Consider the following 27,369-nt stretch of genomic DNA (forward strand, 5'->3'; position numbering starts at 1 on the left):
GACAATCAACTACCAGAAATCCAGCCATTTAACATTTAGTATCTGTTGATATGTAGAGAAATATGATTCTGTTCCCCAAAATTGATCTTGAAAATGGATCATTAATAACGGAGGGAAGACTTTTAAAAGTGAACTCATTTTGCTTTTTCCCAGCCTCCCAGTCATTAGAGTTCTTTGTAAGCCAAAGTGTTAAGCCTTTGAATACATCTGAGAATGGTTCTCAAAATTCCAGATGTTTCATTGTTTTTTCTGAATTTCAAAAGTCCATTTTATCCTTTGAAATCGTATTCTACCTTTTCATAAATAAGTATACATGTCCAATAATAAAGTTTATTTAAGACCACCACAAGAATATCTACTGTTAGACTGAAAGTTGCAGTTTTCAGTTTCTTTCAGTTTCTCGAATATAGGCTCTGAGATCCAGAAATCTCATAAGTAAATCTTGTTCATTTTTAAAATATGTCGCTCCTAAATCACTTCACCCTATAGGGTGAATAAGGCATGTTTGTCACATATTCATACCTCACTTGCAAGCTTTATTGCCAAGAAATACAAGGCTCTTGGTAATTGTCTCTCAAGATGATAGCCAAATGCTAATTTGGCCTCTGTGTGGCTGGGTGATATAATGTCATACTTAATCTTGTCATTCTGAAAAATAACACAGGAGTGAGAAAAGCATAAAAGTAAATCAAGTTTTTTCACATCAAGGCATGTTCTTAAGAATATATGTATATGTTATTTAAACATTATCAAGCTAAATGATTCTTTGTTCACATTTAGCACCAGTAGATAATTATTTCTGTTTGTAATAAGTGTAACATTTTATGTTCTCCTCAAATTGATAATTTGGGGGGAGTTTTGTGTTGCCTATACCTTTTTCTGATTTTCTGTTTATGAAGTATTTTAGTGATAGAAACATGATAGTTTTCCCAGTCAAATTTTCTTTGCGTGTAATAATTATGCAAACACATAACTACCTTGGTCTTTGCACATGAGTGTTACATGAGTAAAACAAACATTTTACAACAACAGCCAAACTATGTCAAATTTTAGATTTTCTTTATAATGTTCAGAAACTTTTTCCTACCATCTTTATACTTAACTCTTTGCTACAAAAAAAGTGTATCTATTGAAAAATAGAACCTTCTACAAAGAAAATTCTGTTTCTTGTGTTGTCAACAATGACTCTAACCTTGTGAAGATTGTATGCAGACTTCAAACTCTATCAGCTCAGACTCTGTCTTGGGCTTCATTAAAATTAGATCTGTGGTCATCCTGCTTCCTGTAAATTCATTATACCCAGAAGACACTTGCTGTGTGACTAGTAATGAGTGACTTTTCACCCCGTAAGTCACATGGCAAGGATTTTGCTATGCTTGCAGAACTCACCAGATCATTATTCCTGAAGACATGTTGCTTCACACTGAAAGGTCATGAAATGTTTTAAAGGCAGAAGTTTGTGATTGCTCTTTGATATGCATTGTCCACTAAGTTTGAAAGGGCAAGTCTTCGATAATTTTTAATTAAGTTCAGTAGTTGCATTATAAGCAAGTTGAGCTGGAAACTTATACATGTTTATATAGTAAATCATAAGGGTATTAATTCAGAACATAATTTTATTTCTTGAAGTTTTGTTTTAATTGATACATAATAATTGTACATATTTATAGGCTACAGTGTGACATAAATTATGTAATAATTAAATCAGGGTAATTAGCATATCCATCACCTCAAATATTTATTATTTCTTTTAGCAAGGGCATTGAGAATCTTCTAGCTATTTTGAAATACATAATACATTATTATAAAACATGTTTTTAAATGGAAGCCATGAAAGAAACTCTGTTAATGATGTTTGTCTCTATTGCTATTTACCTCTGTTACTAACATTTATAAAAGCTGGTATAATTATACGAAATTGATACTGCAAAGCCTATTTGTTTGGTACCTATTGTTTGATGGACACTGGAACACATTTTATGAGAAATTTAAACTTCAAAGCCTGTTTATTTAGTACCTATTATTTGTTGGACATTGAAACACATTTTCTGTTACTCAAAATAAATCTTTTCTAATTCTGAACTTTATTTTTAATGATTTAGAAACAGTGTCTGCAGGAAGTTTCAAAATATGTTTCCCTGTTGCTTAGATAACCCTTTATAATTCTACACAAAATTAGGTCTTTCTATTATTCTTCAAGAATTAGTGCTTCGTGTCATAAATGTTCTTAAATTCCTGTGGATCAGACACTGATAGTGATAACTTTAAAGGAAAGTGCCACATTGAAGAATGATATATGCAGTGTTTAGACAAGAAATTATGTGATTTTTCCAGTGAAATAACATGTAGGATAAGTCCATGTGAAAAATAGATCTGGAATTTAGGAAATAAATGCTCCAACCTGTACTTCCATTTCCCTTAATCAGAATGCCACCATTAAACAATACGGAAGGTTAGATAACTCCTTGTAATTATCATTTTTTTTGCATTTTTTTTAAATTGCATTTTAGGTTTTAGGGTACATGTGAAGAACATGCAAGATAGTTGCATAGGTACACACTTGGCAGTTTGATTTGCTGCCTTCCTCCCCTTCACCTGTATCTGGCATTTCTTCCCATGCTATCTCTCCCCAACTCCCCACCACCCATGCCCCCCCATTTCCCCCCAACACACCCCAGTGTGTACTGCTCCCCTCCCTGTGTCCATGTGTTCTCATTGTTCAACACCCGCCTATGAGTGAGAACATGTGGTATTCGATTTTCTGTCCTTGTGTCAGTTTGCTGAGAATGATGGTTTCCAGGTTTATCCATGTCCTCACAAAGGACACAAACTCAACATTTTTGATGGCTGCATAATATTCTATGGTGTATATGTGCCACATTTTCCCTGTCCAGTCTATCATCAATGGGCATTTGGATTGGTTCCAGGTCTTTGCTAGTGTAAACTGTGCTGCAATAAACATTTGTGTGCATGTGTTATTATAGTAGAACGATTTATAATCCTTTGGATATATACCCAGTAATGGGATTGCTGGGTCAAATGGAATTTCTATTTCTAGGTCCTTGAGGAATCGCCACGCTGTCTTTCACAATGGTTGAATTAATTTACACTCCCATCAACAGTGTGAAAGTCTTCTTATTTCTCCAAATCCTCTCCAGCATCTGTTGTCTCCAGATTTTTTAATGATTGCCATTCTAACTAGTGTGAGATGGTATCTCAGTGTAGTTTTGATTTGCATTTCTCTAATGACCAGTGATGATGAGCATATTTTTATATGTTTGTTGGCCTCATGTATGTCTTCTTTTGTAAAGTGTCTGTTCATATCCTTTGCCCACTTTTGAATGGGCTTGTTTTTTTCCCGTAAATCTGTTTTAGTTCTTTGTAAATTCTGGATATCAGCCCTTTGTCAGATGGGTAAACTGAAAACATTTTTCCCCATTCTGTTGGTTGCTGATTCATTCTAAAGCCTGTTTCTTTTCCTGTGCAGAAGAGGTAGAGTTTGATTAGGTCCCATTTGTCTATTTTGGCTTTTGTTGCCAATGCTTTTGGTGTTTTGGTCCTGAAGTCCTTGCCTGTGCCTATGTCCTGAATGGTTCTGCCTAGATTTTCTTCTAGGGTTTTTATGGTGCCAGGTCTTATGTTTAAGTCTTTAATCCATCTAATTTTAGTGTAAGGTGTCAGGAAGGGGTCCAGTTTCTGCTTCCTGCACATGGCAGTTTTCCCAACATCATTTATTAAACAGGGAATCCTTTCCCCATTGTTTGTTTTTGTCAGGTTTGTCAAAGATTGGATGGTTGTAGATATGTTGTGTTGCCTCTGAGGCCTCTGTTCTGTTCCTTTGGTCTATATCTGTGTTTTGGTACCAGTACCATGCTGTTTTGATTACTGTAGACTTGTAGTATAGTTTGAAGTCCGGTAGTGTGATGCCTCCAGTTTTATTCTTTTTACTTAAGATTGTCTTGGCTATACAGGCTCTCTTTTGTTTCCATATGAAGTTTAAGGTTGTTTTTCCAGTTCTGTGAAGGAGGTCACTGGTAGCTTGATGGAGATAGCATTGAATCTATAAATTACTTTGGGCAGTATGGCCACATTATCGATTCTTCCTAACCGTGAGCATGGAATGTTTCTCCATTTGTTTGTGTCCTCTCTTATTTCCTTGAGCAGTGGTTTGTAGTTCTCCTTGAAGAGGTCCTTTACATTCTTTGTTAGCTGTATTCCTAGGTGTTTTATTCTCTTTGTAGCAACTGTGAATGGGAGTTTGCTCTTGATTTGGCTCTCTATTAGTCTGTTATTGGTGCATAGAAATGCTTGTGATTTCTGCACATTGATTTTGTATCCTGAGACTTTGCTGAAGTTGCTTATCAATTTCAGGAGATTTTGGGCTGAGATGATAGGGTCTTCTAAATATACAATCATGTCGTCTGCAAATAGAGACAATTTTATTTCCTCCTTTCCTAGTTGAATACACTTTATTTGTTTTTCTTGCCTAATTGCTCTGGCCAGAACTTCTAATACTATATTCAATAGGAGTGGTGACAGAGGGCATCCTTGTCTAGTGCCAGATTTTCAAAGGAATGCTTCCTGTTTTTGCCTGTTCAGTATGATATTGGCTGTAGGTTTGTCATAAATAGCTTTTATTATTTTGAGATATGTTCCTTCAGTAAAGAGTTTATTGAGAGTTTTTAGCATACAGGACTGTTGAATTTTGTCACAGGCCTTCTCTGCATCAATTGAGATAATCATGTGGTTTTTGTTTTTTGTTCTGTTTATGTGCTGAATTATGTTTATAGACTTGCATATGTTGAACCAGCCTTGCATCCCCAGAATGAAGCCTACTTGATTGTGATGGATAAGCTTTTTGACATACTGCGGCAATCATTTTCCAGTATTTTATTGATGATTTTTGCATCTCTATTCATCATGGTTATTGGCCTGATGTGCTCTTTTTTAGTTGAGTCTCTGCCTGGTTTTGGTATAGGGATGATTTTAGTCTCATCAAATGATTTCGGAAGGATTCCCTCTTTTTGGATTGTTTGGAATGGTTTCAGAAGGAATGGTACCACCTCCTCTTGTATGTCCAGCTGTGAACCCAACTGGACCTGGGCTTTTTTTGGTTGGTAGGCTATTGATTGCTGCCTCAACTTCAGCCCTTGTTACTGGTTTGTTCAAGGTTTCAAATTCTTTCTGGTTTAGGCTTGGGAGGGTGCAAGTGTCCAGGAATTTATCCATTTCTTCCAGGATTACTGGTTAGTGTGCATAGAATTGTTTGTAGTAATCTCTTACGGTAGTTTGTATTTCTGTGGAGTCAGTGGTGATATCCACTTTATCATTTTTTATTGCATCTCTTTCATTCTTCTCTCTTTTCTTTTTCATTAATCTGGCTAGTGGTCTGTTTTATTGATCTTTTCAAAAAACCAGCTCCTAGATTTATTGATTTTTTGAAGGATTTTTTTATTTCTCTATCTCCTTCAGTTCTGCTCTGATTTTAGTTATTTCTTGTCTTCTGCTTGCTTTTCAATTTTTTTGATCTTGCTCCTCTAGCTCTTTCAATTTTGATGATAGGGTGTCAATTTTAGATCTTTCCTTGCTTCTCATGTGGGCATTTATTGCTATAAATTTTCCTCTAGACACTGCTTTAAATGTGTCCCAGAGATTCTGATACGTTGTGTCTTTGTTCTCATTAGTTTTAAAGAACATCTTTATTTCTGCCTTCATTTCATTGTTTATCCAGTCAACATTCAGGAGCCAGTTGTTCATTTTCTATGAAGTTGTGTGGTTCTGAGTTTGTTTCTGAATTCTGAGTTCTAATTTGATTGCACTGTAGTCTGAGAGACTGTTTGTTATGATTTCTGTTCTTTTGCATTTGCTGAGGAGTGATTTACTTCCAATTATGTGGTCAATTTTAGAGTAAGTGCCATGCAGTCTTGAGAAGAATGTATATTCTGTTGATTTGGAGTGGAAATTTCTGTAGATGTCTATTAGTTCTGCTTGGTCCAGATCGGAGTTCAAGTCCTGGATATCCTTGTTAATTTTCTGTCTCATTGATCTGTCTAATATTGACAGTGGAGTGTTAAAGTCTCCCACTGTTATTGTGTGGGAGACTAAGTATCTTTGTAGGTCATTAAAAACTTGCTTTATATACCTGGGTGCTCCTGTATAGGGTGTGTGTATATATTTAGGATCATTAGTTCTTCTTGATGCATTGATCCTTTTACCATTATGTGATGCCCTTCTTTGTCTCTTGATCTTTGTTGGTTTAGAGTCTGTTTTATCAGAGACTAGGATTGCAACTCCTGCTTTTTTTTTTCTTTTTTTGCTCTCCATTTGCTTGGTAAATCTTTCTCCTTCCCTTTATTTTAAGTCTATGTGTATCCTTGCAAGTGAGATGGGTTTCCTCAATACAGCACACCAAAGGGTTTGACTTTTTATCAAATTTGCCCATCTGTGTCTTTTGATTGGAGCATTTAGCCCATTTACCTTTAAGGTTAATATTGTTATGTATGAATTTGATCCTGCCATTTTGATGCTAGCTGGATGTTTTGCCCATTAGTTGACACGTTTTCTTCATTATGTTGATGGTCTTTACCATTTGGTACATTTTTGGAGTGGCTGGTACTGGTTGTTCCTTTCCTTGTTTAGTGCTGCTTTCAGGAGCTCTTGTAAGGCAGGCCTGGTGGTGACAAAATCTCTTAGCAATTACTTGTCCATAAAGGATTTTCTTTCACCTTTGCTTATGAAGTTTAGTTTGGCTGGATATGAAATTCTAGATTGAAAGTTCTTTTCTGTAAGGATGTTGAATATTGGCCCCCACTCTCTTCTGGTTTGTAGGGTTTCTGCTGAGAGATCCACTGTGAGTCTGATGGGCTTCCCTTTGTAGATAACCCGATCGTTCTCTCTGGCTGCCCTTAGTATTTTTCTCTTCATTTCAGTACTGGTAAATCTGATGATTATGTGCCTTGAGGTTGCTCTTCTTGAGGAATATCTTTGCAGTGTTCTCTGTATTTCCTGGATTTGAATATTAGCCTGCCTTGCTAGGTTGTGGAAGTTCTCTTGGATAATATCCTAACGAGTTTTTTCCAGCTTGGATTCATTCTCCCCATTATATTCGGGTACACCTATCAAACGTAGATTAGGTCTTTTCACAGAATCCCATATTTCTTGGAGGTTTGTTCCTTTCTTTTCACTCTTTTTTCTCTGTTCTTGCCTTCTCATTTTATTTCATAGTTGATCTTCAATCTCTGATACCCTTTCTTCTGCTTGGTCTATTCGGCTATTGAAACTTGTGTATGTTTTGCAAAGTTCTCGTGCTGTGTTTTTCAGCTCCATCAAGTCGTTTATATTCTTCTCTAAGCTGTTTATTCTAGTTAGCATCTCATCTAACCTTTTTCTAGGTTCTTAGTTTCTTTGCATTGGGTTAACACATGTTCTTTTAGCTCTGAGTAGTTTGTTATTACCTACCTTCTGAAGCCTGTTTCTGTCAATTCATCTGATTTATTTGCCATCCATCTTTGATTCCCAGCTGGTGAGGAGTTGTGATCCCTTAGAGGAGAAACGTTCTGGTTTTTGGTGTTTTCTTCCTTTTTGCACTGGTTTTTTCCCATCTTAGTGGTTTTATCTACCTGTGGTTTTTGTAGTTGGTGACTTTCAGATGGGATCTCTGAGTGAATGTCCTTTTTGTTGATGCTGAAGCTGTTTCTTTCCGTTTCTTAGTTTTCCTTCTAACAGTCAGGTCCCTCTGCCACAGGACTGCTGGAGGTCCACTCCAAAACCTGCTCACCTGGGAATCTCCTATGGGGGGCTGCAGAACAGAAGGGTTGCCGCCGGTTCCTTCCTCTGCTATCCTCATCCCAGATGGGTATCCAGCAGATGTCAGCCTGAGCTCTCCTTTATGAGATGTCTCTTTGGATATACAGGGGTTGGGGAGTTACTTGAAGAGACAATCTGTCTCTTATAGGAGCTCAAATGCTGTGCTGGGAGCTCCGTTGTTCCATGCAGAGTTGCTGAGCAGGTACCTCTAAGTCTGCTGCAGCTGAACTCATAATTGCCTCTTTTCCTGGGTGCTCTGTCCTAGGAAGGTCGGCTTATTTATAAGTTCCTGTTATGCTTCTGCCTTTTTTCACAGATGCCCTGCCCCAGACGGAGTAGTCTAGTCACAGTCTGCCAGCAGAAGTGTTGCTGAGCTGCCACAGGCTCTGCCCAGCTGCTGTGTGAACTGCTTTGGTAGTGGCAGACTGCCTCGGTAGTTGGGGATGCCCTTCCTCCCACTGAGGTGGACAGTCCTCGGTCCAGCTGCAGTTGCTGTGAAACTCTCAATCCAGAGCATTTCAGATTGCTTGTTTTGTGGTGGTGGTACCTGCTGAGTCGGATTGCCTGGCTCTGGGTCTCAGCCCCCTCCCTTTCAGTTGAATAAGTGGCTCTGTCTCCCAGGCATTCCAAATGCCATTCGAAATGCCGCCCATACTTGTGTAAGTTTCTGTGCACCCACCCGGCACCAACTGAAACTGCTGCACTGTGGTGCTTTTCAGCACAGGAGTCTTCTCGTCTGTGGGCATTGAAAATTTATTTGGAAATGTGGTAAGCACTCACCCTCTGCACTGTTCTCAGGAACTACACTCCAGAGCTGTTAGTATTTGGCCATCTTAGATCCTCCCCTCACCTTTATTTTTCTTCATTTCTTAATTCAACCAATAAGCAGCTATTGAGCACCCATTATGAGCCAGGCACTGTTTAAGGTGCTGAAGATACAGCCATGAAGAAACATTGAAATCCCTGCCTTTACTGACCCCTTCAAATGGGGCAAGACAGTCAGCAACTAATCATACATAGAGCATGTTAGCAATGAGTGTTAAGGAGCAGAACAAAGCGGGAAAGACCCTGGTGCTTTCTATATTATCTTGAGTAACTTATAACGTATTATCATCAATGCAAAACATTGTCATAAAATGCTAATTATTGTAATGTCATTTGAAAACCAGATCACAAGTACTGGCAACTGATGATAGTTAACCTACTGGAGAAGGTAAAATTAGTTCTTTACACTTAAAAAAAAAATTGTGTGTGTGTGTGTGTGTGTGTGTGTGTGTGTGTGTTTCTTCCAGAGGCTTGACAGCTGGTTAAATAAAGTTGGCATTTTACTTTTTAATATTCTTACTTTAAGGTATAAATATTGTATAAACTGTAGTATTTGCCTCAAAAAATATTTTAAAGTTATGTTAGAAAATTCTAAATGTAGGCAGCCTTTTAATACTTCTGGCCTATTTTTAAATATAAATAGTAGTAAGTTGAATTTGAACAAAAATTTAAAATTAATGTTAGATTTTTAGCTTTCTCAGTGTTTTGAATCTGTATTGTAGATCCTAACAAATTTCATTTAAAAAGGAAAAGGTGATTTTTAAAAATGTTTCCCACTGGGCATGACAATTTCTGTTAATTTTCATGATATAGTTAATTATTCTTATAAAGCAAAAAAAAAAAAAGAAAAAGGAAAGAATATTTGTTTTTGTTAAGTTCAAAATGATCTGATAGGACATCATCAACCAAATCTTAGTGTCTTTACACCTGTCTTATAAAGCTGAGGATAGATGCAGATTGAAATAAGTTGTCATTTTTTTTTCTCAAATGATAGTCTTTAAAAGTCATATTTTACAATGAAAAAAACATTGGGGTGTATATTTTTAATTTGTTCGGTTTTTACAGCTAAATGATTTTAATTATAGTAACCAGGTAATAGCCATATTCCTTAGAAAAATTTGAAAAATGCAGGCTTCATTACATGTATGTGTATATATATACTTATAACTCTGATTTCTAAGTTAATTCTATCACCTCCACATTCTCCCACTACTGACCTTGAAAACAGAATTCTGCTTCAATCTGTCGCTACTTGACCACCACGCAGGATTTATGCAGGCTGCGTGGTGGACAGTCTTCTGACTCTTTCTGCAAAGAAAAACTGGGGGATGGGGCTGGGCTGCAGCAGAATCTCCTGAGGTGCCCCACAGCTAATGCTGTTCCAAATTAATACCCCAAAGCATATCCTAGCCAATGCGCTTTATACCCAGCAATGGTCTGCTGTAAAAGATATTCAGGCTGCAATAGCAGGAAAAGTTAGAAGCACCTTAAATGTATAATTTATAGTACTATGATAATAGTGCTATTCACACTAATATCTTCATAAGCCCCATCCACTTTCTTATTTTTGTTGCCAATTATTTTCTGATGTGAACTCTACACTCCAATTGACTACGTCAGTATTGGTAATGCCCAAGGTCACACCTGCCTGCATGCCTTTGCTTCTATTTATTTATTTTTCTACTTAGATACTATTCTCTTTTCATTCTGACCCTTCCCAGAATTCTACTTGTTAAAATCCTACTCCTTCAAAATTTTCTCAGTGCCTCCTTCAGTCTGAGACATTTTTCAAACTCAAAAAGTAGTGAAATTGTACAGTTTGAATCCCAGTTATATTAAATACCCCATAATATAATTATTTTATTCTATCTAGAATTACACTCATTTGTATGCTTATCTCCCCTGCCGCTTTTTTCCACTACATTATAAGATCCTTAAGAGTAGCAGGAACTGTTTCTAATCCCTCTAGGTATTTCTTGAAGCATCTCACATAAACATCGAATGTGCATTTACTTATTGTTTTAAACAAGATTCTTTTTAAAAAATAAATTATCATCTAAATTGTAAGGGCATAAATGCCAGAACCAGAAACACCATAGCTCTGTACAACTGCCTCCTAACAAAGCTTTCATGAACTTGATGTGGGGAGGAAAAGTCACTTTTTTATTTCTAAGAAGTTTCACCTAATAGCTGGTATTTTTATATGACCATAGGAGTTTATTTACATAGCAGAATTTTTCAAAGTCTTATAACGTTATTCCCTTTAATGGAATAATGGAAAAATCTCAATTGTGGTATTAATATGAAATATATATTTCTATTTAAGATGACTTTTAAAATTATGACTAATTTTGTCATAAATCACATTTTATAATTTCCCAAATACTATGGAAATATTCCCAGAAGTCTCAAATTACATCTTTCTGTAAATAATAGATAAATTCAATATTATACCTATCAACTTTTCTACCATAAAATTATTCCCCAAACAACATGATGATGCTGCAATGACTAATTACTACAAACCATACTTTCAAAATTGCCATCTTCTCTTTATGATTAAGATCACACTGGGGCTTATCTGTGCTAGTACCCTGACATCAGACCAAAACTGCTGATGTAGCTTTAATGTGTAGTGGGGCAAGCATATAAATAACCTTTATGTCTGTAAACTTAGCTGCTATCTCGCAGTTTCTCAACATGTTATGCTGATATTGTAGAAGATTTGTTCTTATTTTATTCCAAAGCCAACCAATCAATTCCAATGCCAAAAACAATTTGAAGTTTTAAGATCACATTTTAAACAGCATACTTATTACTCACAGAGAAAATGAAGTAAGTCAAGAAGCATATTCTTTGTGGAAGATCAGTACTTTTCCTATTAAATAACAAAGACATTATTAAAATAATTATATATAAATTTACATATATATTGTATTTATAACTGGCTTGTCTGAGAGTTAAGATTGGATAAATCTTTGAAGAATTGGTAATCAGAGAGCTCATTTATCTCCCCAGCCCAATTAGTATGTTTTAGGATTCATTTTTATCAAATCCTAAACTTCTTTGCAGAGGCTCACAGGGTCACAGAGCTGTGTGACAGAGGATGGGCTATGAACTGTGACAGATGTTTCCACCGTCATGAAGCAGAGATCATTAATGAAATGCTGTTTAATGCGGGTTATTCTGAGGTCGAACCAACGTTCAGCACTGCATAAATGATTCTAAATTGCAGTTGAGCTCTCACATAAACTTTTCACTGACTTATTTGCTGAATAAAGCGATGTCTTTAATCATAAGTGAAGTGATACTGGAAGATCAGCTCAGGTGTGGCCCCTGGCTTTACGTTTGATTGTCATCCAAATCTCACTTCTTGAGCCATTTTCCATGTTAGGGTCCCTAGCTACTGAATGGCCTTTTGTTATTTATTTTTAACTTTCTGAAGCCTGCTTTCCTAAGATTTAAAGCCCTCCTCTTTTTATATTCAACATTTCCTCTATTTACTATATTGCTAATGTGTATGATGAGTACTCAGGTTTCCCACCATTCCACATCTTAAACTAGAAAAGAACAACCAGTTCTTTTCTAGTCTAAGATGAAATTCAGAGGCTGCCTAAGTTCCAATAGATGAAACTGTCAATAAAGTGAGCAATAAATTCTTCCAATACCCTGCTTTTAACAACGTAAGAATTTGTGTTTTCATAATTGTCATCGAAAATAGCACAGAAGTAACAAATTGGCCTCCATAAATTCCTCATTGTTACTATGGTCACATCGTTAAAGCTGTTTGGGTTCATCCAATTAATAATTTTTAACTCATAGAACAGTTGTGAACATAAAATGCCACCTACAAAGTACTTCTTATGGGGCTACCACATATTTTAAAAGTCCAGAATAACTCTGACACCATGTACTATTGATAAGAAGCTGCATCTGTTTTACCCATTAACATTTCTGGAATAATGGCATCTCACATTGGATGCATTTTAAAACCTCTGTGGCCAAGCAGCAGTTATGGCACAGTCATCATTTCTTGTACATGTGAAATTGTTGTTATTCCTGGTGGAGCAATTCCACGATGCTTCTGCAACAAAACAGACAAAAACTGCTAGGACCATTTGAGGAAAGAAAATAAATCCCAGTTGCTTGCTTAAAAAATGCATTGATACCTTCTGGGGCAATTAAAAATGCTACAACATCAAAACTTAGAGATGAGTATCAGTATTCTGGAAGAAAATTCTAGAGATGAAAAAGGAGAACTCTTTTTTGAGAAACCCTACATCAGCATTTTTGACATCACAGAAGCTGATACTGTGTAGGAGGAAAACACGGACTTCAATGGGTGTGAATTAAAAACGAACTTGAAATATCGGGATCTGAATGTAAATAAGTTTTAGGAATACCTTTCCTTTTAATGTACACAAAAGAGAAATATTAAAAGCTATATTATTAAGTCATAAAAATCTATTTTAATAAGCACACAATATAAGTTAGAGTTTATTGGAAAGCATATTTTAATTTGCAGCCATTTCTTTTCCTTTGGGACATGTGAAATGATGGTGGATTGCACCGTCAATACAACTTACACTTGAAGAAATATGATACTTTGTTACTCAGTGTCCTTCCCAGTAGTGCTTTGGAGCATCATAATATGTCATTCACAGTTAATATCCCTGTTTCTAATCACCCTGAAACCTAATACATTAAATTAAGCAACATTTCAAAACCTGTAACTAAGACTTTCAAATTGGGGGATAATATTTGAAAATACACTTGGTTTTCTCCATCTGCCAAGTCTCAATACCCATGTTTCTCCTGGTCAGCAATAACTTAGGCCTCATTTGTACCTCATTTTCACTTTCTCTGGAGGACAATGGCCTCTTTCTTTAAGGTCTTCCATAGCCTCCTAAAGCAAGTGTCATGTAACTACAGAGTTTATATTTTAAGCCATGCTATGCCACTGAGGTCAGATTAACACATAATTTGCTTCCCTAGCAGTGTGCAGGTCACAGGCTGTGTGCTAAATAAGTGGTGGATCTTGTTGTCAGCCCTGTTAATTCCAAAGAGCAGAGAATGGTCAGGTTCCTGCTGGCACCATATCTAATCTGCTGTCATTGTGCATTTTTTTAGGTGGAATTCACTGTCCAAATAGCAGTGCTTTGCAAGAAGTGCGAAGCTGTAATGAGCATCCTTGCACTGTGTACCACTGGCAGACTGGTCCCTGGGGCCAGTGTATTGAGGACACCTCCGTGTCGTCCTTCAACACAACTACGACTTGGAACGGGGAGGTCTCCTGCTCTGTCGGCATGCAGACGAGGAAAGTCATCTGTGTGCGAGTCAATGTGGGCCAAGTGGGACCCAAAAAGTAAGAGCTTTAGAAAGAGAACACTAAATCCTGTTGCCAACTGTGCAGAGGATTGGCTCAGGCTTCACTGGCTTCATGAAATGGAGCATTTTGATGCTTGTCATACCTGTCCTCAAGAGGAAGATTTGTTTGTTTTGAAAGTCAGCCACTGATAAAACTGTAACAGCTTTGAGTTTTGTACTGGGGAGCCATAAATTCCATAGAAATCTTTCTATCTGGTAGCTACTTTGTGTTTTATGGTAGCACTTTCTGCTTTTATTAAGCTAGTGAGGCAATGAAAGAAGTGCTTGCTTTAAGCCTGGCTGATCAATAATGACAGTGTACTAAGTTCTGGCAGTGTGGGTCATCTATGACCTCCTGTATATCCGTAGGCTATGGAGGCTGCCCAATCTAGTTTAATTGGGTAGAAGCCTTGTATGATCTGCCTTTCATTTCCCCTAAAAAACGTTGTATCAAAAATACTGAAGCATAGTTACTGTATCTTTCAGTGGTTAGAATAAAAACCATTTATTTTCAAGACAGAGCCTTGGGATAGGATGAGCGTTATTATAAGTAGAAAAACTATCAGTTTCTCAGGGTGGATATGAGTACTGTAATAACAAGGAAAACACTTTGCTGGAGGGGAGAACAAAGAACCAGAGAGTTGGCGTATTATATGTGCCTTGTGAGAAGTATAAAGAAAAACAGTGGCATAGCTGAGCTATTCAATGCATAGAGAAAATTAATAAATCCACTCTAAAAATTTGAGGGGAAAATCCTCTTTATTTTTCAAATCTAAGACAGCATACTTAAAAAAAATTCAAATCACTTTAGCCGTGTGAGATATGAAATGGTAAATGAGTCAATTTTTGCATTAGTTTAAAAGCCTCATCTTTTCAAAATACTCAGCCAAGTGGTGAAATATTGTGTGTAATATTCAGCATGCTACCTAACTTATTCTGCCCAACAGTTTTCAAAGTCTGTTGAAAGGATTTAATGAAAAATATAATAGTAATCCAAATACTCAATAAATGTTAGAAATTGTTCTTTCTTTCTTAAGAATGTTAGCTACTCCTTAGTGTTCCAGGAAGATGAAAATGTTTCTGATGTATGAAAAACTCCAGGGAGATAAATAAGAATCCTATTATGAGATGTTTTTATCTGGCCAGGGTTCCAGACCTTAGGGATATTTTGCCCCAGGATTTATATTGCTTGAAATTAGGAAACAGAAAACATGCCAGTGATTTGAATAAATTAAAAGACTGTTTCACATGTTTAACAGGTAGCCTCAAACCTGTATTTTAATAGAAATTATGCTAAAGTAGTGATGAATCTTAGGAAATTAATGTGTATTGTATTAAAATCAAAAGTAACAACAAGAGCAGAAGTCCAAAGTCTTGGAGGATTCTGATTCTTTGTGGAATAAGAATAAAGGTATTCACTACCCAGGCACAGGCCCAACCTGTGTGGCACCGGATGAGGGTTACTGTGCTGAGCTTCCACCAGTAAGCTCATTCTGTTCCTGTCCCATGGTTAATCATCTTCCAGGTGTTGCTGCTGACATTTTCCTCACTTCTTCAAGCTACAAAATATTTTACCTAAGTAGTGGATGTGCATATGTAGAAGCCTATATGTGAAAAAGCCTGCTGAATTAACAGCATTAAATCAGTGGGAAGGGTATTCTGAAGCCCCACATCACACTACCACAGTAATTCAATAAAAATTTGCTTCGCCCTTGCAGCCTTCATTCAATGACCTGTATACATCTATAGACTTGTTAAATCAAATGGATGTACTTTGTCTTTAAAATTCTAGGAAATCAAGCAAATACTGTGAATCAAAAGAAAACATTATTGTCCTTCTCACTAAATGCTAGGTTAAATTTAGTGAATGGTTTCCAGGACTAGGTATTTGGACCAAAAAATGCAAATTGAAAATTTGTTTTAAACTTCTCTTAATAAAACAGATTACTGTGCAATGGTAAAATCAATGTTATTGATCTTATCTATCCTCCCAGTAACAAACTTCAGCTCCTATCACATCTGTTTAATTTGACCTTGAATAAGATTTGGGGGAAAATCAATTCCTTGATTTAAACCATAAATACTGAATACAAACAGTACAAAGGATAAAAGAAGCATGTTGACTGAACCAATTGCCTTACCAAAGGAAGTCCAAATTCATTTTATTGGATGTCATCTAGGCTGTATAATTTATCTTTGTGTGTTCATTTAACAACTTTGTTGTTTGTAGTTTTGTTCTCCACAGTCAGCCAAGTATCTTGCTGTGACTATTTCTCAACTAAAACAGAATAATTGGAGGTTGTCAATGATAACATTGTAAATTCCATTGATTTATTCAGGGCTAATATCTGAGGAGCATGCAACTGAGTAACGCTCTGTCATTGTTGAAGTTATGAAATTGCCTTGTTGAAACAAAGTGCTGACAGTAATAATTACTGACCAATAATTTCATATTTCTGAAAGAATTAACTGAAGTATATGTGGAGTTTAATTATAATTCTAGTGATTTACAGTCTAAATTGTAATAATACATTCACTTCTATAATTCAAATCTGAATTTCTTTGTTGTCCATAACTTTGAATAGTCATAGAAATTAGGAAAATTCCACCTGAAGATAAATCAAAAAGATTATTTTTGAAATGTTGGATTCTATATATTTTAAAATTCACTTCCAAACATACACTAGGATTTTCAAGTAAAAGAGGAGAACATAGATCTATATCATTGAATAAAGCAAAATATTTATGAGAAAGAAAATGGACATAAATAATTATAATACAAGATATGTCAAAAATGAAGTATCAGCAAAATACTATAAAAATATGGGTAATATATTACTCATGTTGATTTTTTCACTCATAGTTCACTTCTGAAAACCTGATTAACTTACTTGACAAAAGACAATTTATCTTGAACTACAAAATATTTGAATTATCTTTTATATAGTATTTTAGAATCTGATTTGCCAGTTTATTTTAGCAAGAACTATACTAGTTGTTTAGATTAGTTCTTCATTGCCTATTAGCTTACATGGCAAGGATTTATATGACTTCAAAAGAGAATTGCTTAGTAATCAGAATCTAAGTTGTTACTTTTAATTATATGAATTATGTTATTATATTTTAGTTTTCTAAGCTACATCATTTTCTTATGTTAAGGCTGATGATCAGTGTTTGACCTATAGCAGTAGTAGCATCAGATCATGAAAATGCAGAGATGAATTGGGAAATATAAAAATTATTACCTCTCAGCCTTTTGGCTAAGATCAAGTGTAAAAAATTATATAATAAGTATATTTTGAATAAGACAGTATATTTTAAACCTGTGCATAGCTTCCTATTATCTCTTAATAAGCGAAAGTTTATATGAAGTTAGACATTTCCATGTTCTTCATGTTTATCTTTCTCTTGTATTTCCAATAAATAATATATTTTTGCTGTTATTTTGAAAACAATAATTTTGCCACAATTTATATCAAGCATATAGTATTTCATTTTTCTTTAAACTACTGATTTACTACCTTTATTGTATTTATATTCATTATTTTTGTTCCAAAAAAGATGCTGTAGCTTATAAAAACATAAAAAATATTAAATCCCATGATTCAAAACCAGGGACTAATGGAAAACACAAATAGATACACTAAATAAAACCAGGAATAAAGCAAAAACTGCTTATCAGATTGATTAATACACTTTTATTTTCTTATTTATTATTAAATATGTAGTTCTTAATACTGTATTGTATTTTGACTACTGTGTAAAGAAATACTCCACTGTAAATTCATTTTATACAATATGTATTTTGTAAAAATAAAGTGTAGAATTACCTGGAAACTTATAATAGGCAAAAAGCCTATTTAGTCACACAAATATATATTATAGAATTAGATCCTTAAATTCATAATTTAAATTTCCACAGAATTTCTCATAAAATACATTAGCATATAAATATTTATTAATGGAGAGATTATTATAAGAGGATAAGGGGTGGTTGTTATATTTGGTTCTCAGTAGCACCACTGCTATTAGTAAATCTGCACATCTTGCCTTGAGAAGCTTTATTGAGGTCCAGTTTGAAACAATCAATTTAATTGTATAGTTCTTGCCTGTAGCAGAAAGAAAGGCTCCTGGAAGTTAAATAATACAGATGAGTGACTTGTTTTGTGATTTTATCAGTGATAATTCTAGAGAAATTAAATTATCTGATTTTCTGCCTTTCTATTGAAGCCTAATTATTTCTCTTTGCTTTCATAGATGTCCTGAAAGCCTTCGACCTGAAACTGTAAGGCCTTGTCTGCTTCCTTGCAAGAAGGACTGTATTGTGACCCCATATAGTGACTGGACATCATGCCCTTCTTCATGTAAAGAAGGTATGGTCTGCAGAGTTAGGAAGGCGGTTCACCTAGAAAACCCCCTCAGTAGACCTCTGAGGTCTTCTGGCCTAGCGTTGTTTGTGAGTTTTGTACAGGACTATGTAAACCTGATTTGATATGGATGCCATAAAATTTTAGTTTCCCTCTAGAAAATAACATAGCTTGAGAAAACCAAACAAGTGAGCTTTATTCCAAAGCCTGACTTGAAATTTTATGATATAGATTGAAGTGAAGGATTCTAAATCTTATTGTATTAACAATGTTTACTTTCACATTTTCTGAAAGAATATATAGTGGTTTGTGTATTTTAAAAGGATATACAGTGCTTTTATCTGTACACATGGCTTTCAACCTACTTAATATAAAGAAATGACATGTGAATAGATTTGCTACAGATTCAATTATGCAGCTACAAGAATAGGAATAAAAGAAAGGGAAAAATGGCCAAATTGTTTCTCTGCCAACATATGCTGTGTCAGGAGGAATTTATGAGTATTTATCCCCAGTTTGGTTTAGTTTTGCTTTTATTACTTACAGACAAAGACTCCTTAGTACCAAGCCAAACACTTTGATAATTCTTTCTTTACCCTCTAAGACAGGGTCTTTTCTCATTGCTGATGAGAAAGGTATCAACATCCTCCAGGTGACTTATACAATAACTGAGCAAATTTCCCTGCAGTGTTATGAATGACACTGTCTCCTATTTCTTATCTTATTCACTCAACAAATACAGATAATATTTTTCTAAATTCCCTTTATGCTTTTATTTTATTCATGTTTCTTAATACTGGAGAGACTCAATTAAGAATCAGCTTCTAGCTTAACAGGTATTTTAAATTGTCAAAATTTATTCAGATCCTCTATGGATTATAAATTTAACAATAGATACTTTTACTGTGTTATTATAAATTGATGTGGTTGAAACATGAGTTTCTTTTGATGCTTTTTCTATTTAATACCCTTGACATATCAAATAATATTAAACCACAAACTGAAAAGAGGTAGAAAATTATTTTTTTTATTTTTATTTATTTTTATTTTTTAAGACAGAGTCTCTCACTCTGTCATCCGGGCTGGAGTACAGTGGCTCAATCTCGGCCTATTGCACCCTCGACCTCCTGGGTTGAAGAGATTCTTGTGCCTCAGCCTCTAAGTCACTGGGACTACAGGCACGTGCCACTATGCCTGGCTAATTTTTGTATTTTTAGTAGAGACAGGGTTTTGCCCTATTGGCCAGGCTGGTCTAGAACTCCCAGTCTCAAGGGATCCACCTACCTCAGTCTCCCAACATGCTGAGATTACAGACATAAGCCACTGCAAATATTTTTAAGAGTCTTTTAAGGCATATAAATAACTTACGGCAAATTAAAAGGAGATGTAAGCATTAACTTTTATAAACATGTTGATAGCATAAACTTGCTATGCAATGTCATTGCGTGACATTTTGATCCAGGTTTTCTTCTCCTATTCCTTTATTTTATTTATTTATTTACTTACTTATTTATTTATTTATTTATTTATTTATTTATTTATTTATTTATTTATTTTTGAGACGGAGTCTTGCTCTGTCGCCAGGCTGAAGTGCAGTGGCGCAATCTCGGCTCACTGCGACGTCTGCCTCCTGGGTTCAAGCGATTCCTCCGCCTCAGCCTCCCAAGTAGCTGGGACCACAGGTGCGTGCCACCACACCTGGCTAATTTTTTTGTATTTTTAGTAGAGACGGGGTTTCACCATGTTGGCCAGGATGGTCTCAGTCTCTTGACCTAGTAATCCTCCCGCCTTGGCCTCCCAATCCTTTATTTTTTAAAAGCTGAATAACACTGGGCATAGTTCACAAAAGAATAGTACTTTGTTATAGATTAATATTTTACCTATAATGGCAGTTTCTTATAGGTGGTAATTGTTGGTTATTAATTTAGTTAAAAAGCATTGTTAATTACATAGAATTAATACATTTACAAATTTTATTCTTGATGCCTTTATACTTGATCTTTTGTGTTAATATAAATATGCTCATTTATTAATAATTCCAAAACGTGCAGTTACATTTATAACCAAATTATTAATAGTCTAAAACAAATTTTAACTAAAAATTTTGACAGTGGAAAGACTTGCCTTTCTCTTATTTTGGATATTTTCATGTATTGTGTAAAATACTGTTTTAAAAAAGTTGACTTGATATAAAGTATTTCAAGGAAGTAAAACTTAAAAAAAGAACAGAACAGAATTTTTCTAATTTCTTTAGATCTTTATTTCAAAATAATTTTGGATATTGGAATGTATCCAGAAATTTGGACCATTTTAAGTAGCCTGCATATTTTTTCTTAAGTTCTTAAAAATGCATTTACAATTTTGTTATTTATTATATATGTCTAGAAAGGAAAGAAAAACATAGAGGTTTCTTACTCATAAAAATACTGTACTTGAAAAAAAGCATAATTTTTAAATTTGTGATTTTTACAGTATGAAGAAAATTATTTACTCTTTGCTGTTCAATTATTTATAAAATAAAAAATGTAACACACGGTGATAACTCACATAAGATACTTTAAGAAAACTTCTTAGTTGGTAGATAAGAATGAATAGATTGTGAATGCTACACAGGTCTTAACTGAGTCAGTACTTAAGTGTGTATATATGCATAAATATTTATTTAATTACTTATTTATTGATTCCTGTATATAACTAGCACACAAATGGTCTTGTAGAGAAATCACAGTCCCTGACATCAAGGAAGATTTAATTACATTTAACATATAAAATGTTTCTGCACAGCCCAGATAATGTAAGACTTACATGGTTCAATAACAAGAGTTAGTGGTAAAACAGAAAGAGCTTTAAGGAAGAGAATGGAATAATCATGTGAGAGCAAATATATTAAGGAAAATTGTATTTAAAGGAGGGGTAAGAGTTCTTCAGAACTCAAGAAGATCTCTTGAATTGAAGTGAAACATGAAAGAATTCCAAGCGGGGATAAGAAACATCAGGAAAGCGTTAAATAACCATGAGAAAGATGTGATTTTGGAAAGAGCAGCCCACTGGAGCCCAGGATGTAAAGGAAACTTTCCCAGAAGAGATTGAAGATGAGAAACCAGAGGGTGATGATGAGTTCCAGTGGGTGCAGTGGTGGAAGGGCTAGGGGATGTAAAGGAATGAGAAATTGAATCATATTATACATGTAGGTAGTGCTGTGGGTGATGATAAATGACCTTGAGCTGGGAAAGGCTCTTGTGGTGAGGGACAGGCATGTGAGGCATAATGATTTTAGTTGGGTTGGTCTCTTGGGGTAAGGTAGGAAACCTCTAAGTAAAAATGCATGGTGCCACTAGGATACTATCCTCTCCTGGGGTTCCTGGGATGGTGGTGGCAGAGGAGTAAAAAATGCCAACTTGGGAATCAATCTCTTGGAAGCAAGAGGCTGTCTAAGAGGCAGAGCAGTGTTTCCCTGAACACAGGTCATGTCATCCGGAGCAAGGAATGATAGCTGAGTGTTTTCTTTGGCAACTTATGTTGTGTCTCCTAGAACAAAAAAGGTCTTGGAAACCCTAAACTTAGGCACTTCGATTTTAAAAGAATCACTACAATTGTGTATTGAGGAAATAAAAATTTTTTACAGTCTGGGGACTGATAGAAGGGGTTGTTATTAAATAACAGTGCCAAGATGCTTTGTGCTCTAGAAGAAGCCTTTTCTGTTTTGCCTGGAGACGGCTGTCATGGAGAATAGACAGTGGTGTTATAGAAAGCTAGCCTTTTGTTGTGAAGAAAATAAAGCAATGACTGAGCTTAGTTTTTTTTCATTATTTGGTAAGAAATGGAAAAGATCCAAGCATCACTTTGAAATTACACCAACTTACACATACTATTTAAAAATGCTAAACAAAGTTGAATGTTCAGGGAGAGGTAATAGCAGCAGAATATTAATTCAAGAATGGGGTAGTTCTTTTCACTTAATTCTGCAAGTAAAGTCTAAATTTTACAAGGATGTTGGGCTTATTACAGTGCAGGACCAACCTTCTTTTTAAAAGCACTTTAAAGGAGTAAAATACACAATACTATTACAGGAAACAAAACAGAATAGGATTCCAGGAAGAACTGAAAGAGTTGTTTGAAATGTCATTCAGCCTTCACGTAAAATACCCCTTGACATATCAGTGCTGATAAAGATCAGCATTGAGTGGAATGTAGTTTAATCCTTAGACCAGTGATTTGCTAATTTTTTTAAATTTTCATAAATTTTAACAAAGGGCACTTTAAAAAATATAAATAATTTATGCACATAAATTATTTGTACCTCTCATTTTTAAAAAAACAATTCTTTTGATCAAATAATCTATCTGGTTTCTCAAATTTGGTTTGCTCCTTTTTTTCTCACTGCCTTTATTGTGTTGAGAGATAGCAGGAATATTGCAGAGGCTTCTTCTACCTCATGTCCTAAATCACTAGAACACTAGAATTACCACCGAAGATATAAATACTACCTTTACATTTTCCTTCTTGCATAAAATGTATCCCTTTCCTTTTTTCTTTTTTTTTTAATTGCATTTTAGGTTTGGGGGTACATGTGAAGAACATGCAAGATTGTTGCATAGGTACACACATGGCAGTGTGACTCGCTGCCTTCCTCCCCATCCTTTTCAATTTCCTATCACTCTGCTGGTCCAACCTGCAGTTTATCCCATTTCCAGTTTAATGAATCCGTTTTTCTTGCCCTTTAAATCCTTTTCATCAAGTAATTTCTCTAGTGAAATTTATTTTGAATGTCTTAAGATATCTGAAAAATGCTGTAACTGTGTGAGAAATTACATACCTTCTGAATCTATGTACCACATTGTTACATAATTATTTGCTAGATGTACAATCTGTTTTCTCCATTTCCATCCTAGATAAGCATTTTAAGCATAAACATCGCAGGCAGGTATGCTTATTTTTTTCCCATACCTATTATTTCCAACGAAAAGAAGATGATAGCTTATTTTTATTAATCTTCAAAGCACAACGTTGGTTGCCATGTTCTTACTACTATAAAGGAATAGTTGGAAAGAAATAGAAGGTGCTAACTAACAATCCAGTTGAGAAGATGTGAAAGAAATGTGTTTGTGCATTCAGCAAGTATTTATTAAGCATTCACTATGTGTGACTCTTGTCTCAGGTATAAAACACACAGATGAATAGAAACGCTATATATATATCAACCACATATAATAAAATTAGCATACATACAAACAGGGGATGATGAAAGGTATAAAATTCCAAGTTTGCCAGAGTTATTAGAGAGGAAACTTCTGTTTTTTGTTTTTAATGTATGCTGTATAGCTTTCCTTTTTTCTGCTCTCTGATCTGAGGGCTCTATAACCTTGCAGAACTCTACAGTGCTGTAACTTTGAGTGCACAAGCAATTTCTTAACTGCAATCTAAGAAGAAACAGACCTCCCAGTGAGTGAAAACATGGATGTCATGACACTTCCTGTGTAACTCCATTAAACTTCTTCTCTGGGTGTTATGGCTTTGAGGAGTTCCGCTTTAATCAGGTTACAATCTCTATCCTTTGGGCTGTACCAGGTTAAGGAATTTGAGCTTTTTATCAGAATAAATGGATTGGCACTCTGGAATCCATTAAGGATGTGAAAAAGTCATCATAGTCTTATATATCTTGTACTAATTTGTGGAGTTTGTGATGAGAAGGTGCTAGGAGAATGTTTCAGAAATGCATTCTAAGTGACATTTTTTTCTTTCAAATCAACAAACAAAATAGAATTGACACATTAATGTTTGGTAGCTGCGTCCTCAAGTAGACCAGCCCTGTCTATGTACCAGGTGCCATCTAGATAGTTAACTAGGAGCTTTAGTCTATGAGGTGACACTAATGCTGAGCTCATTGTCTCCACCAGTCCCCAAATCCCTTGGTCTTAATCCTGTGTCTGTCTTCTATCTGCAGATTGGAGAATAATTGCCTCTAAAAATTTTGACCAACAGGGAAACAAAAACCCATTTGAGCCCTTTACATCTTATGTCCCTGTTAAAAACAAGCAAACAGAAACTTCCCTGCTTTCCCCAATGCTAAACAAATGATTAGTCTAATTAGTTAGTTTGTATACCTTATTAAAAAAAAAGATTATGGACAGATCACAAACAGAAAACAAAAGAAAAAGTAATAGATATTGTAAAAGAAGGGCAAAGCCAGGTAGTGAATAGGGGAGGGGGTAAAAGGAAGAAGAAGAGGAAAACTATACTAAAAAATCAAAGCTGAGGCAAGCTCCTGCAGTTGAGAAGGAAATTAGCTCTGAGATTCTGGTGACCAAAGCAAAAAATAGAAGTACAATGGATTCTTAACAGACTGTCAAGGGAAACAAAGTTTTCCCTATCTCTGAATTATTAAGGAATTTATCACCTGGGCCCTAAAATACAGGTCATTTGGACAGTATAATAGATGGAGACTGCATTAGCAATTTATTAAAAGTCCTATTGACATTTCTTAGAACTTCCCTAGATAAATCATATTTAACACGTAAAAACTGCAGCTGGCATTCAAACTACTACTGTTATAATTAAAAGTCCATGATAGTATTTTCAAATACTTTAATTCTCTGCTGCCCAGTACTTCTAGCCCCCTATTCCCTGCTCCATTACCTGTAGTATTCCACTTATTCATTAATACAGTTATGCCATCATTAATAGCACAGATTACACCCCACAATGGGAATAATAATTCTGAAAAGTTAAATGTAAGGCCAGAATCTTAAATTGCAATAGGACATACAAGGTCATTTATTCCAATAGACTTCAAACCTAGCCCTTTGTCCCAATTACCTGGCAAGATTTTTGAATATCATATTCCCAAACCCAGCTTCCAGATTCTGATTTAGTAGTTCTGGGTATAGGCCCAGAAATATGTTGTTGTTGGTGGTGGTGGTAGATTCTCTTATGAAGTCAGGCATTTAGAAATCACCAATCTGATCCTTTCTCCCATCCAATACAGGAGTCCTCTCTAAACATGGCAGCGAGTCAGTGGCCCAGACCATGCTGAAGAATATCCTTGACTTCATGAGAAAAGATATTCCATTATGGGAATGTTCTAATCATCAAATCATACATTCTCCACTACCACAGTATCTTAATAAGTTTTCATTTGGTTTCTGATTAAACTTTGTTAGGAGCTGCAAATCCTTGAAAATATTTTTTCCTGTAGTTTGTGTATCAAATATTTGAAGATCTTACAAAATAATGTAAATGCATCAAGAGGATTATATTAACATGATTCTTTAGAGAATTATTCTGTAAGTAAAACTTTGTACCATGCAGCTGTTAATCCTTAAAGTATATATAATGTTAGTTGAAGTATATTAAAGTTGACAAGTTGTATATACAATATGCTCTTTATACTAGAAGATTTTGGAATCCTTATATCACTCATACTGTCAAATTGATACTCTATTGAAAGTATATGTTCATTTCTTCCATTTTTAATATCCTTTGGAGTTATTTATTTATAGTAATTTTTGCTATTTTGACTGCTTCTTTAAAAAGTCTGTGTCTGCCTCTAAGAAACCCCTTCTTTACTATAGATCCCTGATGTTTAGAATGTGACCTGAATTGAAGATCTTAGACTTTTTAACATGAATAATAAATGACCGGAATAATTTACAGGTTACGCATTTCAAATTAAATGAATAACAAAGAAATGCAATTTTGCATTATAGCACTGAATATATTCTCCTGAAGAAGATTCATTACATGTGTATGAGTCCCCTGTGGTAAACAGGGCTAGGCGAAAAGCATGAAAGTAAACTTAAGGTAGAGGAAAATAAATTAATTAGATCTGTCATTTTCCTCAAGGGAAAGAATTATACAAAAAAGCAATTACTTTGCAACTGCACCTTAGGAAGGCTAGTTGACTGCAGAATTGTTTTCTCCATTCTTCACATTTTCTCCATTTTTAAATATAAATTTATTGGGTTTTTGATATAAATGTTCTTGGGGAGAATTTGGTGAATGTTTAGACCAGGTGAAGCCTCTCAGGTTTGTCAAAGTGCATGTCGCTGGAGGAGGTGTAATTTCTTCACACAGACTGGTATTTAGAGATTATCTTATCAGTGCAAAGCACAGAGGTTAAAAAGCTGCTTCATTGCAGGGGACTCCGGTATCAGGAAGCAGTCTAGGCATCGGGTCATCATTCAGCTGCCGGCCAACGGGGGCCGAGACTGCACAGATCCCCTCTATGAAGAGAAGGCCTGCGAGGCACCTCAAGTGTGCCAAAGCTACAGGTAGGATTAGAGAAATGCATCGTGAGGGAGGAGCTGAACAAATACGTCAACTCCACTTTCTTTCCTAGAATAAGGAAAGGAAGTCAACACGCTTCCACAGGCTCAGTGGAGTTGGGGATGTTTGTGGCTGTAGCTGCTATTCTTGTCTCTTCATCTTCAGGAGAGCTGCTCTGCTATACAAGGAGACAAATACTTGTATACATTTCCAAGGTGTGATATTAGGTACGGTAGTTTAGGGAAATGTCTTATGTTGGAAGAAAGTATAAGAAATGCTGAACGTGATTAATAATTATGAAACATATATGCTTTAGGAAGCAATTCATTTTCACTTAGAAGAATAGCCTAAGTGTTTCTCCTCTGGCTCCAAAGAGCACCTGTTTGTTCTCGTAAATGCTGGTATTCTGGCTTGGGAAATGACAACGGTATCTCAGTGATGCTAATAAGATGTCTGTTGTGTTCATTTGTGATCACCTCAAATAAAATCATAGTTATTGAGGCTATGTATCATCTTGATAACTTATTAGAGAAAGTTTACCTCCTCATGATTAAGACAGAAAATGTCTAGAAATCTGACATAGTATATATTTGCAGTCCAGACAGTAAATGAAGTATTACAGCATCAATTAATCCCAAAATAATTACTTAAGATGACATTATTGTCAAATTTGCAATCTTAATATATCAGCCTTAATTCTGAGATGACAAATACTTATCATGTTTACACCATGAACATT

General features: G+C 35.3%; 1 protein-coding gene across 1 annotated transcript in view; it reads left to right on the forward strand.

The window, feature by feature from the left end:
* THSD7A (thrombospondin type 1 domain containing 7A) overlaps positions 1 to 27,369 on the forward strand; it is a 518,919-nt gene that overhangs the window by 376,603 nt on the left and 114,947 nt on the right. The window contains exons 8-10 of the mRNA XM_009002347.5: positions 13,762 to 13,996; positions 18,256 to 18,371; positions 26,503 to 26,635. Coding sequence (XP_009000595.1) covers positions 13,762 to 13,996; positions 18,256 to 18,371; positions 26,503 to 26,635 — 484 coding nt within the window. The remainder of the gene's footprint in view (positions 1 to 13,761; positions 13,997 to 18,255; positions 18,372 to 26,502; positions 26,636 to 27,369) is intronic.

The sequence above is a fragment of the Callithrix jacchus genome, chromosome 11 (genome assembly GCF_049354715.1).
Source record: "Callithrix jacchus isolate 240 chromosome 11, calJac240_pri, whole genome shotgun sequence".
NCBI classification, from domain to species: Eukaryota; Metazoa; Chordata; class Mammalia; order Primates; family Cebidae; genus Callithrix; species Callithrix jacchus.